The sequence below is a fragment of the Manacus vitellinus genome, unplaced genomic scaffold (genome assembly GCF_001715985.3).
Source record: "Manacus vitellinus isolate BGI_N305 unplaced genomic scaffold, ASM171598v3 scaffold_90_pilon, whole genome shotgun sequence".
In the NCBI taxonomy this organism is placed as follows: domain Eukaryota; kingdom Metazoa; phylum Chordata; class Aves; order Passeriformes; family Pipridae; genus Manacus; species Manacus vitellinus.
In genome coordinates, this window is record NW_021940867.1 from 1,360,413 (window position 1) to 1,379,145 (window position 18,733).

Genomic DNA, 18,733 nt, shown 5'->3' on the forward strand with positions numbered 1-18,733 from the left:
TTGTTTAAGGACACCTTCTCACAAGAGTCACAGATCTGGCTGGGGTCATAAACTGGCATGAAGTCAATTTGTGTTACTTGACTTTAATGATAAAAGGAACTGTGAGTCACAAGTATTATGGCTTTGTATATCTGCCTTCTTTCACTAGAGCAGATGAAAAATTGGTTGATTTCTCTTTACTTTCTAATTTATCATATTTGGCCCAGCTTCAGTGTAATTGTTCTCCTGACCTGCAGAGTGTCAAATCCCTGACTTGAGCCTCACTTGAACCTTACTAGTCTGTTCACTGCTGAATTTGCCCTTGCTAACTTAGTCTTTCTTATTAGTTTCTTTTTTTTTTTTCCATATCCTGTGTGGCAGCCCTTTATTTATCAACAAGGTTTCCCCAGAGGTGTTAAGAGGTAGCAGACTTTCTAGAGACCTCCACAGGCAACTGACATTTTTTTTATTTCCCAGACCAATTGTCACATCAGCCTGTGCTGGGAGGGGAGTAACAAAATGTGCTAAAATGATTGATAATCATGGATTGTGAAGACAGGACTAACTCAATTTCCCCTTGAGCTCGGTGTTGCATAAACGTAGTTATTGTTGGATAAGTTACTGCTGTTCACACTTCCAAGTAGCCAGATTTTATCTATTACTCTACAATTACAAACTCTAGCTTTTACTGTCTATAATTGTAAATTTTTCTTTAGGTCCTCAAGTTCCAAGATGCCTCCACTTTTAAAAGCCTGAGGCAAAGAGGAAGGTACATTTAAATCCACCTTCCTTTCTCTACAAGATTGTGTCGCACTATTACTTTTGTCAAAATATAAGTGGCAGGGGCACTGGGGTACTTGCTTGTTCTTTTGGGGGCTTTCCAGTACAGCAAATACTGTCAGAAACAGTGGTGAAGGACCTCCATATAATTAGCAAAACATTCGTCTTTCTGTGCCTCAAATCTTGCCTGTTTACTGATCTAAATACAGGTACAACCTCTTTCTACAAACATTTTTGCTATTTTTGCTGGCATTTTCACCAGCACTGGTTTCTCTGGTCAGTTTATACACACATTCAGTCCAGTGAATTATATTTCACTCCTGCAGCAGATGTGGCTTTTGCATCTGGGTTGGGTGAAGCTCACGTGGTTGGCAGTGTAGCCTGTGCTCTTTCCCTGGAGGAGCAAGTCACCTCTGAGATTGCAGTGCAGGGAGCTGCAGGAATTGTATCATCAGGGCACTTCTGGCAAGAGAAGTGGATGAATGTGTGCCCATCTCAGCTCTGGATGGGATATGGGTTAATTCAGCTTCCTTTGCTGGGGTATCCCATTCCATAGGTGGGCTGTGAGTTCTGGAGTCCAGAAATCTAATTTATCACTGTGCCACAGCACAGCTCAGAGTCAAATAATCCTGATCCAAGCAGTTATGAAGTGGGACATGTTGGGTCAGTTCTTAAGGAACACCAGTGACTTCTGGTTGTCCTTAGCTAAGAGAGATGGGGAAAACTGAGGATCAGCTGGGATCCCTTCCCTTGAGACCTGGTGCTTATTCTATTGCCTAACCTGTGGTGGATCAACTAAAGATTGCTTGTCCTACATTACATCATTTTCCTCCTCCCTATTTTTGCTTCCCTTAAAAAATGAATAGTAATGCAATTTCCCTAGTTTATTTAATTGATTATTTGGCTTGATAATACTGTACAGTCAGAATGTCAGAAGAAAAGGTTTAAAGTCTGCAGGTTGACCTTTAAGTCTGTTCTTCAGAAAGAATTTGAAGTTTCTTGCTGATGGCTTTAATTCATTGATGCATCTTAATGGAAAATTGATTTTTTTTCCTCCCTGAAGATCACATTTACATATAAAAACAGAAAATGGTATTTTAAGAAAAGATTTGCTAACAAAATGAAAATTATGTCTTTGATGTATGCCCTGGGTTTCAGGATTTGAAATAATTTTCATTAAGGAAAGGCTCATGATAATGCTGTGTCTTTTCCTCTCATTAAAGTCTGCTATATTGCAAGGAAGTGAGAGATGATTACTAGACATTATCTGCTCCTGCTTTACAGAAAACCAACATCATGAGGTGTGATCTCTATCCTTAATTTTTGAAACTAGTAGGGCTGAAAGGGCTTATCCTGTGTCTGTTCTCTAAAAACAACCAACAAACAAAAGCCCTCAGCATCCTTCTCTTTTCTTATTGCACTAGGACACGTGTTGTAAATCTTACACAGGCTAGAGCAAGCCTGGCAAAATGCTGTTCTGATGGAAGAGCACCAGTACAAAGTCAATACCAAATGCCACAAAGGGTGCTGTGAACTTGGAAAAAATAATGAAAAAATATTTCTGTCTAATCTGGACAGCATGGGCCAGATTTTGTTTGCTATCCTCAGTTTTGTCAGGCAAGGCTGGAATGAGGTTGTGGTGGCTGTAGCAGTTGCAGGAAGCTCATGCAAAGGTTGAGACAGTCACTCCTTTTAGCTGGAGTCCTTTGGTGCAAACTGGGGCAGCTCCCCTCTTCTTTCTCTCCTTGTCCCTACTTTTATATCAGTTGTGGCTGCCCCATCCCTGGAAGTGTTCAAGGCCAGGTTGGATGGGGCTCTGAGCAATCTGGTCTAGTGGAAGGTGTCCCTGCCCGTGGCAGAGGGTTGGAACTGGATGATCTTTAAGGTCCCTTCCAACCCAAACCATTCCATGATTTTATGATTCTGTAAACAGCTGTGGACTGTCAAGTGGCAATTGTGGAGACTGAGAAACACCAGGCTCAGCCCTCTTTCTTCTCTGCTCGCAGTGAAGCTGTGATGAGCCAGTTTCCTGCTAATCTTGGCCCACAAACACCCCAGGGCCTCTCTGGACCCTCCTCCCTCCCCCCCTCATCTCTGATACAGAAGATGTTCTTACCATAGAGGAATCCCAATCAAAACATTCTGAGAGATGTGTGTGGGGTGGGGAAAGAACAGATTATGAGGAGAGAGGAAATTTGGGAGCTGCATGACTTCCAGAAGTAGGCAAAACCCATGAAGTTGGAGTAGCAGCAGTATTGTTGGGGTTGGGGACAACAGAACAAGTACAAACTGGGTGTGTTGGCAAAGAGGTGCCTTTGAGGAATTAATGGTGCAGATTTGACCCTTGTGGTGGTGTGAGTGAAGTTCCCTTGCCTGCAGCAATGGAGTATAAGCACATAGGTGTGTATATGTATGTTTATATATACACACAGGTTGAAAAGAGGTTGCTATCTGTATTTTCCAGAATTCTTTGTGCTGTACGTTCCACAAGACCACTTCTGCCCCAGTATTTAGGAGAAATTGGCCAACTGATGATGAGTAGCAGGCTGCTTGCAGGATTGTTTACATGGCAGGAAGGACTTCCCCCCAGAATTAGTCATATTTGCTAAACACCACCTCAATCCTCAGGCTTTTTTTTTCAGAGTTGGTCCACTTGTTCCTTGTTTTGCTTTTATCAAGATCTTAGTTTTTCAGTTAAACCAAAATTACTTTGGAGGAATTTAAAGGAAAATGTATTTGTGATTTGGTGAGATTAGTCAAAGATGAAAAACTTACTACAACAAATATGATTTCTGGAAAGCAGTTGGTAAAATGATTTCTGATTCTTGACAAAAACATATTTATCAGTAATACAAGATGAAAATATTTCATAGTTTGCTTTTTGATAAACAATTGTTTCAAAAAGTAACAAATTCATAAGTTTAAAAAAATTTTAATTTAAAAAAAAATTTATGATAATGAAATGCTTTTCCTCTTAAATAGTGCTAGACAGAAACTGAAAAATACTAGTCCATCCTCACCTGTTACCTCTTGTTCCCCGCTCGGATTGTAACAACAGACATTTTGAAAGGCATTTGAACCTGTCTTCCAAAATTTTGTGTATGTCTGTCTGTGTGCACTCATATGTTCATCCATAGATCTGTAAATGCCAAAGATTTTGACCAACCAGACTTCCAAGCAATGTGCCTTTATCTTTGTCAGCAGGTACACTGACAGTGCCTGAACTCAGAGCTTGAGATGGCTTTGGACAGCCAGTGATTTTTGGCTGTTGAACTTATCAACTGTGAAGATTTTATTTCGGCAACTTGGATTTATTTTTTCGTACCTGGAAAAGGCACAAACTGTTCTAACTGTAAAACAACCCAGCAAACAACTTTCTCATTAGTCTCATTAGTCAAGGTGATTTCATTATCTTACTGTGCCACTGCTTCTGAATGGCCTCGGAGGCATGGTCTGAAGTACCTGGAAGTGTTTGCCAGAGAGTCAGGATGTTCTAGGCAATCCTGAGAATTGCTAGAGTGAGAGCTTACCCAACAGCCTGAAGCATTATTGTGTACACTTCTTGGAAACACATATAAACCAGGGTTATTTCCCACTCCCCCCCACACTTGCCTCTGCAAAAACTTCAGTGGAGTCCTGATTTTTACAAGATTTATTTCAAAAGGCCTAGAGTGAAAGGACAAGGGGGAATGGCTTCCAACTGGCTTAGAGTAGGTTTAGACTGGATATTGGGAAAAAATTCTTTCCTGTGAGGGTGGGGGGGCCCTGGCACAGGTTGCCCAGAGAAGCTGTGGCTGCCCCATCCCTGGAAGTGTTCAAGGCCAAGTTGGAAGGGGCTCTGAGCAACCTGGGCTAGTGGAAGGTGTCCCTGCCCATGGCAGGGGGTTGGAATGAGATGATCTTTAAGGTCCCTTCCAACTCAGCCCATTCTATGAGTCTATGAAATAAAATCAGACCATATTTCTCTGGACTTAAAAAGCTCTTTACGCCAAAAGAGCATTATGTGTTAACACCAAGTGTAAATTAGAGTCCTTACCTTCTAAAACTAACAATTTGGGGTGTAGACTCGGGTACAAAAGGTGTGTTGTTCAAGGACGTTGGTTGGGTTACTCTCAGTTTGTCTTTGTTGCAGACATGTCTTAATCACTCTCGCAGGACACTCATCAGGGATGGGCCTTTCCAGGTCACACCAGGTTAAAGTCTCGCTGTCACAGCTTTTAAAATCTGGGGTTCCCCCTCTCCTTGCTTGTGGTGCAGCTGCCTCTAGGTGGGGCTGCTGTTCTACCGACAGATGTGCACAAATGTGCTGCAGATGGAGCCTCTGCTCAACTGCAGAGACCTTCAGCAATTTAAGCAGCGTGAAGTGACCATAGTTTTAAAATATTTTGTTTTATTAAATGTTTCAAATAACATAAACATCATATTAACAATTTTATGGCTGAGGTTCACATAATTTGTGATTTCATCATTTTATCTGATTTGAGAGCTCAAAAGATTACGGCTTAACATTAGAAACTTTGTAATTAAGATTTTTAACAGTAAGTTGTCTCATAGCTAACAAGAGAACAGAAATAGCAGATAGAACCGTAGAAACTTTGGACAGTGGGAGAGTACATATTTTACTATAAACTGGGGTCTGCCAAGATTTTGTAAGGACAAGAAACCTGTTGTAAGTGTTTTTTTGCTAATCTGAAAAAAACAACTCATTTCATAGTTGGCTTTTAAGCAATAGAGAAAAGTGGGATAGTTCATCTTTAATTATTCCCCAAATATGCTTTATTTTTTGGATTTAAATTCTATTAAGCAAGTCTGTACCACTTTTATACTGATATTTAGCACCATGTAATGGGATATTCACCACTTGGCTTCTGGGGAATGTACAGTATGTTGTTTACTCTGTGCTGGAATAAAGGATCCAATTGTACTAAAAGTTCATCCTTGCTTTCAGCGGTAGGACATCAACGCTGGAAGAGCAACAGCATGCTTTTGACCATGAAGCTGTAGCTTATTTACAACCAAAAGGATGCCCCCCCCTCCCTCTTTTCCCAGTTGCTTATTCATGGCAATGAATTGGTTAAAAGTACTACAGGTCGGGTTTCGTTTACACTGGAAACTGGATTATGTTTTAATCACTTTGTCTGCAGCTGAAGTGGAACAGTGCACACCAAACAAGCACAGCCTGGCATTTCAGTATGAGCTCCACGAGTTTTTCCATCTCTGTATGTTGTCTGGTGCTGAAAGATGCAGCTATACACACAGGCATATATAATGATGTTATCTTAGAAAATATAAAAGAACAAATGTCTTGAGGAGGTGGGAAATGGCCCAACAATCTGTAATATACCAGTATGTCTGTTACCCCGCATCTCTACCAAGAAAGAATTGTATTTTCTTAACAAAGTTACTGGAAAAAAGGAGTGTGGAGGGGTGAGGAATTTTATTATTTGGTAAGAGACATGCTGGAATTTTGGTTGTCAGTCAAAAGGCAGTTTAAGCGTGGATTAATTTTGGGGATTTGTTGTGGGGAGGGTTTTGTGATCGCAATGTAATTAAAAAGATACTTGTTAATTGCAAGGTTCTGCCCACTGCTGTTTGACAGTGAAATGATATTCAGTGTTTCATTGCTCTGGCACAGCAGTTCCCAGCTGTAGCCCACAGGCCAGTGTGTGTGCAGAGCATTAACAAAACATGAGCACATCAGGTTCTGCGGTGCTCTGCGTTATTTGCGCAGGCTTCTCCCACTGTGAGAGGCTGAAATCACTGCAAGTTCAGGGGGGTACAAGCAAATCATCCCATCCTACTGCCTTGTGGCCGGTATTTTCTTTTGTGACTGCCAGCATTGTTCTTTATGCTGCCTGTAGGCAGCTGGGCAAAGGACAGAGGAGCCTTTTAGTTTGGATGTTCGATCACAAGCAACTGAACTGGTGTCAAAATGCTGATAGAGCTCTTCCTTCCCCACTCCTTGGGGGAGAGTCCTCTGAGTTTGGCAGCTCACAGTTCTCTGATCTCTCCAGTGTCCCTTGCCTTGCTGAGCTGGATGCTCTGTGCCTAGCAATGCTCCTCCTAGTTCCTCTCTCCTCCCCATAGCACTGACCATGCTACCAGTGGAAAAACAAACAAGGCTTGAGACCCGCTCACAGGTATCAGGTATTAAAAGCTCCAGCCTTCAGCCATGAGCAATATCCACTCCTAAGGTTTTTGCAATAATTTGTCACCACGGATCTCTGATTTAACTCAGTAGCAGCTGCATTTGGCTTTTCTTTTGTCAAAAGCTTGTGAGTGTACGTGAAAGAGCAAGAGAATAGAGAAGGAAAGAAGTGTCTGTCACTCGGTGTTTTCTTTTAGGTATTTCCCCAAGACTTGGGTTTCCTCAGAGCACACACACAGATCCACTGAGGAGCACAAAGTAAACCATCAAAGGTAAAATCACTGCTTGGGGTGAGAACAAGTTCTTGTGCCGGGCCCAGCTCCCTGTGATGACAGTCACGACTGGCACCCGGAGGCCATCCCCGCACGTCAGCCCCTCCACTGAGGTTTTCTGAAACACTTCTGTGGTTCAAATCACCTGAAAACATCTCAAGCCACAAGAAAGTGGATTAGAGATTCAAGTTTCCCTGCGTGTTATGTCTGTGTTAGACAAGCTAACAGCTTGATCCGCCCCAGGCAAGGCCAGAGCTCTGGAGCCAGCTGCTGGCAGTGCTGTGTGGGCTGTGAAAGGTCTCCAGAAGAGCAAACACCATCTGCAACAGCTATGTTTTTCCAACAGTCCAAGCAGCTCCTGCTGTTTCTTCAGGGCTGAGCAGTAGTTTTGCTGTGGCTGTTACCCTCAGCAAAATGCTGAAGAGCCAGCCCTAAAATATCACACCACCGCTGTTCTGAGTGAAACCTGAAGCATCTTTTTGTGTGTTCAGAAAACAGGTCCAGATGTGCTCAGGTGAGCAAAGATACACCTGAGACTTGCTGGGACAATACAGCAAACAGCTGTGAATGCCTACAGGCATATTGTGAGGAATGCATGGAATGACCAGGGAAGGGGAAGGGAAGGTGGGACCCTTTTAACAGAGCTGACTGATGTCAGTGTAGCAAGGTTTGCACCTTTGACTTTTCTCTGACACCCAAGTTTTTGTCTGTCATTAAGACTCGCTTCTCTTTGTACATAAGGCAAGCACTCTTAAAAAGACACTTAGGATACAAGTTAAAATTTATTTCCTAATTTTTGAATGGAAGTTTGTTTCAAAGTGATCTACAGTTTTGGTTTGCTTTGTTTTTTTACCCTTTCAGATAAGGAGACTGCAAGATGCCTGATGACTCGATTATGTACTTGAGGGAATTCAGCCTTTCTGGAGGAATCCCTACAGCAACCTGCCTTAGCCCCATCAGGGTAGCAAAGTATAATGCCACTGACCTTCACTGACACTTCTGTGGCAGCACTGGACATGAAATGTCTGGTCCCCAGCACCTGAACCAACAGCTCCAGGTTTCCCAGGCAGTGACACCTTGCACAGCATGTCCTGCCAGCTTTTTGAAGCTAGAAAACACACAGCTAAAAACCAGCACCAGTTTCCTTTTGGAAGTACATTTTCAAGGCAAGAGCTTAAGAAATCTGCACCTTTGTAAACTGGGTGCTTGATCTAATTAATCATGGATCAGAAGTAATGTGTGAAAAACACAAAGGTCTGGGGTAGGCAGTGCCAGAGCCCTGCCATTCTGGACACCATGTTTCTGCTGCAGACATCCTTTGGGAATTGCTGGAAAGTAGACCTCTGGGGAAGATAAATTCCTTGCGTCTTTAGAAAGGCTTCTGAACTAGCTTGAAGGCCTAAGATATAAATATACTGTCATCATAACTTGCTCTTGCCTTTACTGCCAAAAACAAGTATAATTTTTGAAGAATGCCAACTCTGTAAATACTCTGCTATTCCCAGCTAGCAAAAGAGCAACTGTGTCACTTTGTTGTGATGTAACATTACTTTTTCAGACAGCCAGCACGACACAAGACTCAAGTTTCAAAAACTAGCTGCTTTGAAGTCTGATCTTAGAGTGCTTATTCAGTGTTAGCCAAATACAAAATACCTCAGTATTAGATTTGGCTCTGAAAATCTGACAGCACGATAGATTTGTTGCTGTTGCACTAAGGCTGTTGTTGCACCGGGTACTTTGAAGAAAGCTCTCTCTCTGCCCCCACAGGAATTCCTACTTCACTGTGTGAAACAAGTATCTCCAATAGCCACGAGCGTTAGGAAGGTTCTTGGGTTCAACTTTCACAGGGCAGGGCTGCTTTTACAGAGAAGTCATAGAATAACAGGGTTGTTTAGGCTGGACCTTTAAGATCACTGAGTCCAACAGTGGACTTACTCTCAAAAAACCCAAGTTTCAGACTTTTTAATGCCTACTGACAACAGCGGCAGCAGAACTGGCCCGATGGTGTTTCCTCCATGTGTGTCTTTCCACTTTCTTTGCCAGTGGAAGTGACCAATTGCAAAGTGGTTTGGCTGTAATGAAAGCGTGAAGCACGCTGTCAGGCTGGTTTTGAGTTACAGGGAGAGAGGTTTTCTGCAGACAAATCCAGGGGGAAGAAAGACCTATTCCTCAGAAACAATAAAGAGTTTCTGAATTCTTCTTCAGCCTTTTAAGAAGTCTCCTCTTTGTCCTCAGAGTTAATACAGCGTTTTTCAAGACTCCAAAACTGTTCTGAGCAAATGTGATAAAATGCAAGACCAGGATTTTTTAATAGACTGAAACCTTAAACAGAGAGAAAGAAAGACCTCTCTGTAAGAAAGCAGCTTGTGACTGAGTAGAGTTAACACAGGTGAATGAATTCTATGTGTGTCTTCAGTTATGGCTTGAAAGCATCAGTCCTCAGTAGCAATATAAGACAAGATCTGAAAACTATTCTGTGTGTTCACTGGCCCAGTGTAAGTCATCTTCTTCCCCCTCCAAGTTTTGAAAAACTGAAAAGTAAAATCTTGTTTTTTCAATAGGGTACCATTTCACTGAATGAGAATGAAGGAACGGCATCTTTAGGAAGACCTCTTACAGGATAATTTCCTTGGCTGGGTCTTCTCTGATGGCATCCTTTTCTGCCAAGGTTCTATGCTTTAAATTTGCCTCTTTTGAGGAAGAAGATGGAATTAAGATAGCCTAGGTAGTAGTACATGGGAAGACAATGACTTTGGTTAATCCTTACTCTCGCACATCAGACTCTAGATGAAGGGTTCCGGCTTGACCTGTTCCTAAAGCTTCAGTTATGGCTTTAAAAATTGGCCTGGTCCTATGGAAGAAAGACCACCATGTATTAAAGCATTAGTTAAATTAAAAAGGTGAACATATAACAGTGCACAACAAATGCCAGCTGCTGTTGGAGGGAGTGGAATTTTCTGCTACTGTCAGACCCCGATGCCCATAGTTGCTGATCAGAGGAGATGGAGGTCCTTCTGGAAGGGGCTGGTTGCTGATGGGTGGCTTCAGTGCCGGAGGGTGCTGGATGCCCTGAAGTAGGAGAGGAACTTGTAGCAGAGGCTCACCACAAAGTACCAGATGTTCCGAGCCATCTGTGACCTGGCGATGAAGATGCGCCAGATGATGACGAGGAGGGTGGTGTTGAAGGCGTACCGGATGTTCCTCAGCCTGGGGAAGAGAAAGAGGCACCTCAGGGAGAAAGACAGAAGCAACGGGAAGCTTGCCAGCTTGCATCGTTTCCTACAGGTAACTTTGTAAGAAATCCTATTCACAACTTCTGATCTTTCCTGTTTCAGTGAAGACACTGTGCCAAAGATGCCCCTGCCATCTCGCCAAGGACTGTGCTGAAGTTAGGGAATAGTTAATGGGATGGTGGAACCACCTGTACTGGAGTTCTCTCTTGTTCTGTGTTCTGTCACAGAACAAAGCCCTATTGGGAGGTTTTTCTTTATGACAGTCTATGTCTAACACTTTCTGCTTTGGTTGTTAGATTATCTGGTTTTTACTTTGCAGGACTGGTGTAAGGCTAGAGGACCCTCACAGGAGCTGGTGAATAAGGTTCTCTTATTTGGGTGAAATCTTGGCTTTAGTGTTATGAAATTACTCAATATATAATCATATATGGTCTTCACTTTTGCATTACTGGGACTGTTTTTTGGGAGGGGGAGCAGTTTACAGTATCTATTTCAATGGAATCATTGAGTTTTTAAGATGCTAATAATTTTGTCCTCTTTCTATCAAGCGAAAGAAGTTTCTGCAGTTCTCCAAGTCTCACTTTCCCAGTGCTTAACCAAGGGAAAAAAGCTTCATACCTAAAGACCTTGAGACTGGTTCAATTTTTGTAAGAGTCTTTTTTTTTTTAAGGTAAACTTTATCACTGCTCTGTACCACACTGCCTATTTGGGCTATGAGGCAGTTACTAGTCTGTTACTGAGGTTCTTATAAATCTTCTGAAAATGATCACTGAATTATGAACTTGTTTGTGATTCCCTGCTATGGCAAACTATTCTATTATTCTATGTTTGGAAATACTGGCAAACTGCTGCCGTAAGAAATAAGCTCTTTATCTCCATACTATTCAGTAGTAATAATTATTGCAATGTAACTGGAATCATTTTCCTCAAATGCCATTCGAGGTAGCCAGGAGGTCTTGTCCTTGTCACTGGGTAGGACTTACTTCCGTAAATGCTGCTTTGCTGCTGGGATTCCAGCCATGTCCTCATTTAGCAAGTACTTCTTAGCCCCTATGCAGTAGCTCTCAATGTATTCTGACCAGTGCAGCTGACGAACATCGAAGTTGTACAACTGGGATTTAAAGACAGAGCAAAAGTTAAACACCACAGTTCAAAACTAGTTCGCTTTAAGCATCAATTCTTCATTGACCTCTGCTCCTGACAAGGCCCTCTCCCTCAAATTCTCAAAGTCACCAACTTTCCAAGAAGATGTGAGCACTGTATTCCACAGTTGTCGATCCATGTCTTACTCACATGGGAATTTGGGCAAAGCAAACAGAAATGTGGTGTTAGCTGGCAGAAAATAAAGATGTTTATCTTTCAGGTGGCAATTTTTTCTATAAATACATGTATCTGTACGCACACATAACACACACAAAAATCATGGAAGAAAAATGGCATTCCACTCAATATGAAAACCTCCATGTAGTTTTTATGTGTCACTAGAATTATGTGTAAATAAATTAAGTGGACACTGTGTCAACAGGTGCCTCGGCATCAGTATTACTTTCTGCTGTGCTGCATTCTCTTTTGGCAGCTAAATCAACAGAAGTCAATGGGTCACTGGTGTTTGGCATTAAAAGAAATCTCATTGCAGAGCTCAATTTCAGATGCTTTTACTGGACAAATTGTTAGCAAGCTCTCATGCAGTTGTTTTTTTATTAGAGCAAAGAAAGGCTTTGTAAAGAGGAAGAGGTTTTCATAGAATCACAGAATGGGATGGGTTGGAAAGGACCTTAAAGATCATCTAGTTCCAATGCTCCCAAGCACAACTAGCTCCTTTCCTACTATTTAGGTTCCCTCTACACCTGCTGCAGCCAGAGCAGTGCCACTGCCCTGAGAAATCAGAATTTGCTTCATGCACTCCCTCTGCAGACTAGGGAAGAAAACTCTGGATTCTACTGCTGGGAGTCTGTGCAAGAATTTCATGATGTGAGTGAGTGAGACCAGCTGATGTGAATACCTAAGTACCTGTTTGCAAGGAGATGCTGATCAAAGATGCTTCAGGCTTATCACAAATCTACTCTTCCAGTTACAATCCCACTCTTAAGGAGTAGTATTTCAAACATGTAAAGACTACAACAGAGCTTGACATGCTGCAAATTAATTGCTCTTTGGGGACTTGAATAAAACAGGAACTTTTTTCATATTGTTCAAGGCAATACACTGTGTTAACTAAATTGCCCTATGCAGTGCTGTTTAAAACCAATATGGATGAAAATGTCAAAATCTTTCAAGTAATTTCCATCTAGATCACCCACCACAGCTGCCATGTTAACTGGAAAGACTGCAGTGATTAACCTGTCTCACAAGAAAGAGTAACACACTTCAGGAGAAAACATTTTCCTGTAATAAATGAAAAGTTCCTGATAAGTTATTTAATAAAACAAGGAGGAAATAAGTTATTTCAGGTTAAAGTAAATTCCAGTCATCTGGATGTCATTCAAAAGCTCAAAAATACACCAAAAATAATTGCTGCAGATGAACAGAACTGGAGATTAGCAATCCATATCCAGGACACACTTACCTTTTTGTCCTCTGTGTTAAGGTGATTCATTAACATATTCATATTATCTGAAGACCAATTCCAGGACTGGGTGGAGAAATACTGCAGGAGTGTCATAGACTTGTGCAGTCGATTGATAATTTTCATCATTCTGAAACAGAGGAGGAGGTCAGAGGTGAACAGGACGTCTGACCTGATGCAGAGCTGTCGGTTGGTTCTGTTGGCGTTTTCACCAGTCCAGATGAATAACCACTGCAGTTCCTCAGGAGCACTGCACTGCTGCTCACCATGCTGAGAATGGGCTCAGCAAGGCTGAACTGCTCCAGCTGAGGTCTAGAGCCAAATGCTGCCCAGCTTTTATTGATGGCTTGAACATAGGTGCAAACACGTGTTTTCCTAAACAGGGGTTGGAAGCCTCATCTACCTCCTGTACCACATGTGGAGTGAAGAGCCCATCTGGACCAGGATGAAGCCTGCACAGCAGATTGCAAAACCACAAAGGTGTATTTCTCGCCTCCCAAGGTGGATGCTTCTCCACAAATTCTCTTCTGCTCCCAAGCCTGAGTTGTCTGCTGAAGCAAGGCTCTGATTTTTGGAGTTAGCTCCAGTACAGAGGTGACTACAGCTGCAGTATGGACAAGCTCAGAAGTCCACTGCTCAACTTCAGTTTTCAGATACAATCAGAGAATCACAGAATGGTTTGGGTTGGAAGGGACCCTAAAGATCATCTCGTTCCAACCCCCTGCCATGGGCAGGGACATCGTCCACCAGACCAGGTTGCTCAGAGCCCCATCCAACCTGGCCTTGAACACTTCCAGGGATGGGGCAGCCCCAGCTTCTCTGGGCAATACATTCCAGTATCATACCCCCATCACAGTAAAAAACTTCCAAACAGTTATCTAAATCTACTTTTTTTTCAGTTTATAACCGTTCCCCCTCATCCAATGATTACGCTCCATGATAAAGAGTCCCTCCACATCTTTCCTGTCAGTCCCCTTTAAGTACTGAAAACCTGCTAGAAGGTCTCCCTGGAGCCTTCTCTTGTCCAGGCTGAAAAGTCCTGGCTCTCTCAACCTGTCCTCATAGGAAAGGTGCTCCAGCCCTCTGATCATCTTTATGGCCCTGCTCTGGACCCACTCCAACAGGGCCATGTCTTTCTTGTCTTGCTTCAAGGACTCTGGAAATGTAGGTTCAAGTTTCTCATGTGTCTTGGCCTTTTCTTATTATACTAATGTTTTATATAGAAAGGTATGGCAGTAATGCTGTCCTCCCTTGCAGGATTATTTTACAGTTTTCCCAATGGTCACAAGTACAAAAGGCCTCTGAGGTGTGATGTACAGCGCTCGGTCAGTTTTGAGAGAACACCCTGTCCTCTCAGACTGGATAAGGGCGAGAGAAAGCACTAAAAGGCTGATTTCTGCGGAAAACAGAGCTGTTTTCATGAAGAATTTTGAGCTGCCCAGAGGGTAGCACGGTTGCTGTGACAAATCCAAGGCGGCAGTCTGGGAGCTGACGGTGCCAGGCCGGGCTGTCCCCACGCAGACGGCGCTGCCACGGCGATCAGCACCGAGCAGCAGAGACAGACACAGTGAGCCCATCAGTTCAGAGGAGAGCTGTGCAGCCTTCCCAAAGCCACCTGAAAGAGCTCTACAACCTTACACAGGCACTCCTACTCAAAGTGGCTTTCACTTCAGAAGCAAAGCACACCATCAGATTAAAGGAACCTTCATTCTCCACAACTATGTGCACATTGATTGAATGCAGTTTATCTAAACTACTCTAAAATTATTTCAGATGAATCTTCCTGATTGTGCATATGTAGGCAAGTACTATGGGGCAAAGCTTTGAGAATATTTCAGTACCTTTTAGGAACTTGGGAAGCATAATATATGGCTAGATTGCAAAGATCTGAAGTTGCCCCTCAAACTGGCATCCCAAAAGCCATGAATAGTTTTAAAGATTTTAGGACTAGTGGAATATGCCACAAAAATTGACAAGAGAATCAACAGTGTGTCCCCACCTATGTTTTGAAAATAGGCTGTCTCCACGGCCTGCTGTCCATGTGAGCAGAATAAGCTCTGTCTGTAAATACAACCAGAGAAACATATCTGGGTGGCTAAAAATAAGGGTCAAATAGAGAAAAGAAGTACCTAAGAAAGCCATGTTTCATTTTAACAACCTGAGCTCAAATGTTGTGAATCAATATATGAACTGATTTCAATATTGAAAACATTGACTAATTTGGAGGAAGGAAACATCTACTGAAAAACATCAACTGAATAGAAACGTTTTTCTGCAGCCTCTGTGAGAGGCAAAGGTTTCTCACAGAAAGTCTCCACTGTGGAGGAACTGAGAGGAATAAAGCAAATATCAGCTGTCACTATAGCCTTAAAAAGCTACACTTCAGAAATGCATCTTGTCTTCTAGAAAAGTGTTTACAGCAATGATTTCTTTATTTTCTCCCATACAGAGCCTTGCAAGAGCAGATTCTCAGGTGTGACGGATTTTCCCAGGAGACTACTAATGTTATAAACCACATTATGCTCTAAGTCATGGATGGATGTGCAGCACCCACAGTAAGCTATTTAGGGCAGTTTTGCTCAACATCTGGCAATTTATGTGAAATAAGGTTACATCCAAAATAAACTTCTCAGGAGAGGTTGTATATAGAAGTCTAAAAATGGAGGAGATGACTCTTGTAACTACCCTTTGGTAGAGAGGGTACAACATGTGATAATTACAGGAGGAACTACAGCCCAGTTCCTCTGAACTACCCTGTAATTCAAATTAGTGAAGGTCATCAGCTGGTCCTGAATATACAGTAGACTTACAAACCCACAACCAGCTCCCAGATAACCTAATCCATATGATAACCCATCACCTTATGATGAGTTGAGCATGGACACAGTGGAGAACTGAAGCCTGAGTTCTGGTCCTGGCAAAGAAATCTCTCCTTTCTGCTTGCAAATCTGGCATAGGGTCATGGGAAGGATTCCAGAAACTGCCATGAAGATGGCTTGTACTTCAACAGATGGGAGTGACAAGTGGGAAGAAAGTTAAGCCTAGGTGCTCTGTTTGAAGCAGAGGGAAAAACTAAAGGGAAACTTTAAAACAGGTTCAGTGACTCAGTCAACTGTTTTTATTTGATATGGTTTACCGCCTTTACACCATAAAGGTCTGATATTTAGTTAACTGGGAAAAGGAGAAAGAATGAGCTGCTACTATGCTTTCTACCACATTCCAGCAATACCTGGATGACCTTAAGTAGAGCATAAAAAAGAAAAGGGGAATTGTATTAAAAAAAATAGACTTGGTGAACTCCCACTTTCATTGCTGGGCTGTGTTTGCTCAAGTTGCAAACTTTAAAGTTCAGAAGATCATGCTGAGGTCTGTTTGACATTTAAATACAGTGTTGTGGGCAATGTCCATTGGTTACTTATGCCAATCAGCTTTATGAAAAGAAATGTCAGATCTAATGGCAGTGCTTTTTTTCTTACTGCTGCCCATTTCAACAGAGTTTGGAGATTCCAGCCTGTTCCTGCTCATTTTCAGTTTAGCTCTATTGCTAAGATAATGCCTACCTCCTGGATAACTGGAAGTCTTTTTATGGACCAGTTTCCCTTCACAGCAGGGAGAAATGAGAGCAATACACAAGCCAGGGAATTCCCTGCAAACAACTGAATCCAGCTTCTAACTAGCAGAGAAGCACAAGAGCAGCTGACATGCACACAGTGCTGGCATGCTGTTCTCACGTGGCACAATAAATTTTCCTCTGTGGTGGCAGGGAGTAAAGGAGGACAACTTCTGGAGTTATGTTACTTACACGAGGATTCCTTGCACATGGGACAGGAATATCACTGTTCCTCCAAGCCCATAACACTGCCAAGGCTCAAATACCACCTGTAATGGGAAGCTGCCCTCCTAAATACAACTCAGAATTTAATAATTTTCAGAAACAACTTCTTCCTAGATTTCAGGGGGCTGGGCCAGTGCTGGAAATTGCTAATTATGCAGCTGATTTATGGGAAAAAAATTATTAGCTGGAATGTTGTAAACCTTGCCAGTCACAAGTCCTTATGCAAGGTCATGACAGAGAGAGGCAATCACATCGAGAAGTTGCAGTTGTAGTGATCTGGCTGTACAGAGGACAGTCTTTCTGCCTTGGGAATGTCTGAAACACGTCAAACTGAGTTTCAAAGATGTGCTGTTCCCCAGGTGGTGGAAAGGGTGGGAACCCTAGGCTGTGTTTAGCTACGCATTTTCTTTCTTCTCCTCAAGCCAAGGAGATGGGAAGACAATCAAGGACTCCAGGCTGAGGCAGCCAGTTCTCATCACTGGTTGGAGATCTGCTCTCCACCACAGTGGCAGGCGTGCAGGAGGCTGAAGGCATCCTTTCTTACCTGGGCTTCCTCCCCGTGAGCCTCATGTACAGGTCATAGAGAATGGCCGGTGCCTTGTGGCTGACAGTGATCCAGTACTGGTTTATCAAGTAGCTGGACGTCATGTGAGTGTTGGGTGTGCGGAAGGCCTGCTCCAGAGGGTTCCTTTTGAACGTGGACATGACGTACTGCCCTGTAAGGGAACAGGCATTTCACTCAGAATCACTCCAGCTGGGCACAACCGCGGCAGCACGAGGTACAGCCCAAGTTACTGGGCTGAACACCTTCAATCCACAGTTCTCTGAACCATGGAACCAGGGCCTGGACAAGATCATCTCATTGTCCCTTCTGGCATGAGGACTCCATCTACTGCCTACTTGAAACACAATCCTTATACTCCTCATACTCCAGACTTAACAGCGGCAGACAAAAACCTCATCAAAACACCAAAACATAAAGGAGGAAAAGCAGGCAGTTGTAGCCTGAATTACTTCGAGGAGCTGCGGTTCTGCTTTCACCTGCAGCAGATGCAAAAGAAATTGGTAAGTGCTTACATTGCTTCAGATCACTGAAAGCACACTTTGATCTGCTAGGATAAAAAAAAAATGACATTTAATTTCTAATCAGATTTTCAAAGGGGCTGATGCCTGTGTTCATCTGAGTCAGGGACAGGTCACTTACACACACAGGGTGCTGCATCTAAAAAGACTTCATTATATCCTTTCAAACCACATCTGAACCACAATAACAGATACCTCAGCCTGTTTTCAAAAAGAGCTCTAGATGCTCTAAGGCAGTAAATTGACTTGCACTCTTAACTTGAAAACAAGGGGTAGGGTGGCAATCTTCCATTCCCTTTGCATGTTAAGGCACAAAATATGCTGTGTCTGATTCTGAGCTCTTGCAATGGCACAGTGCCACAAAGTGGCATCTAGATGTGCATATCTGGGGCATTTGCATATTGCAGAGGCTTAATAGAACTGCAGTAGTTGAATATAAAACTATCATCCTAGGGACTGATAAACAGATGGTGCTCCTATTCCTGAGCACCAGTCAGCTCAAGGAAGAAGAATATGTGGGCTTTTTTCACTTCTTAAAAAATTGATTCGGGAGTTAACGACATCAATCTGTGCTCATATTATAGTTTAGTCTCTAAGCTCATGTTACAAATAGAAAATCAGATGAGAATTTGCAAGTCACAAGAAACATCCAGATCATCCTCAGATAAGCAGATTTCAATCATACCATTCAGACAGGACTCACGCGTGTCTGTGGTCTGCTCATTGCTGCATTTCAAGCAGTGACTTTTGCTGTACTTCTTCTAAGCAGTAGCAACTTGTTAGCCACTTAGATGCTATGCTGAGACACCAAAGACTTTTAAAATAAAGCAATTTAAT

At 42.6% G+C, this 18,733-nt stretch overlaps 1 protein-coding gene across 1 annotated transcript in view; it reads right to left on the reverse strand.

The window, feature by feature from the left end:
- Positions 1 to 5,123: 5,123 nt before the first annotated feature.
- Positions 5,124 to 18,733, reverse strand: part of LOC103760001 (fatty acyl-CoA reductase 1-like) — a 73,674-nt gene continuing 60,064 nt past the window's right edge. The window contains exons 8-11 of the mRNA XM_018086234.3: positions 17,358 to 17,529; positions 12,979 to 13,108; positions 11,396 to 11,523; positions 5,124 to 10,386 (exon numbers count right to left, since the gene is read on the reverse strand). Of these exons, the coding sequence (XP_017941723.1) occupies positions 10,224 to 10,386; positions 11,396 to 11,523; positions 12,979 to 13,108; positions 17,358 to 17,529 (593 nt within the window). The 3' untranslated portion in view covers positions 5,124 to 10,223. The remainder of the gene's footprint in view (positions 10,387 to 11,395; positions 11,524 to 12,978; positions 13,109 to 17,357; positions 17,530 to 18,733) is intronic.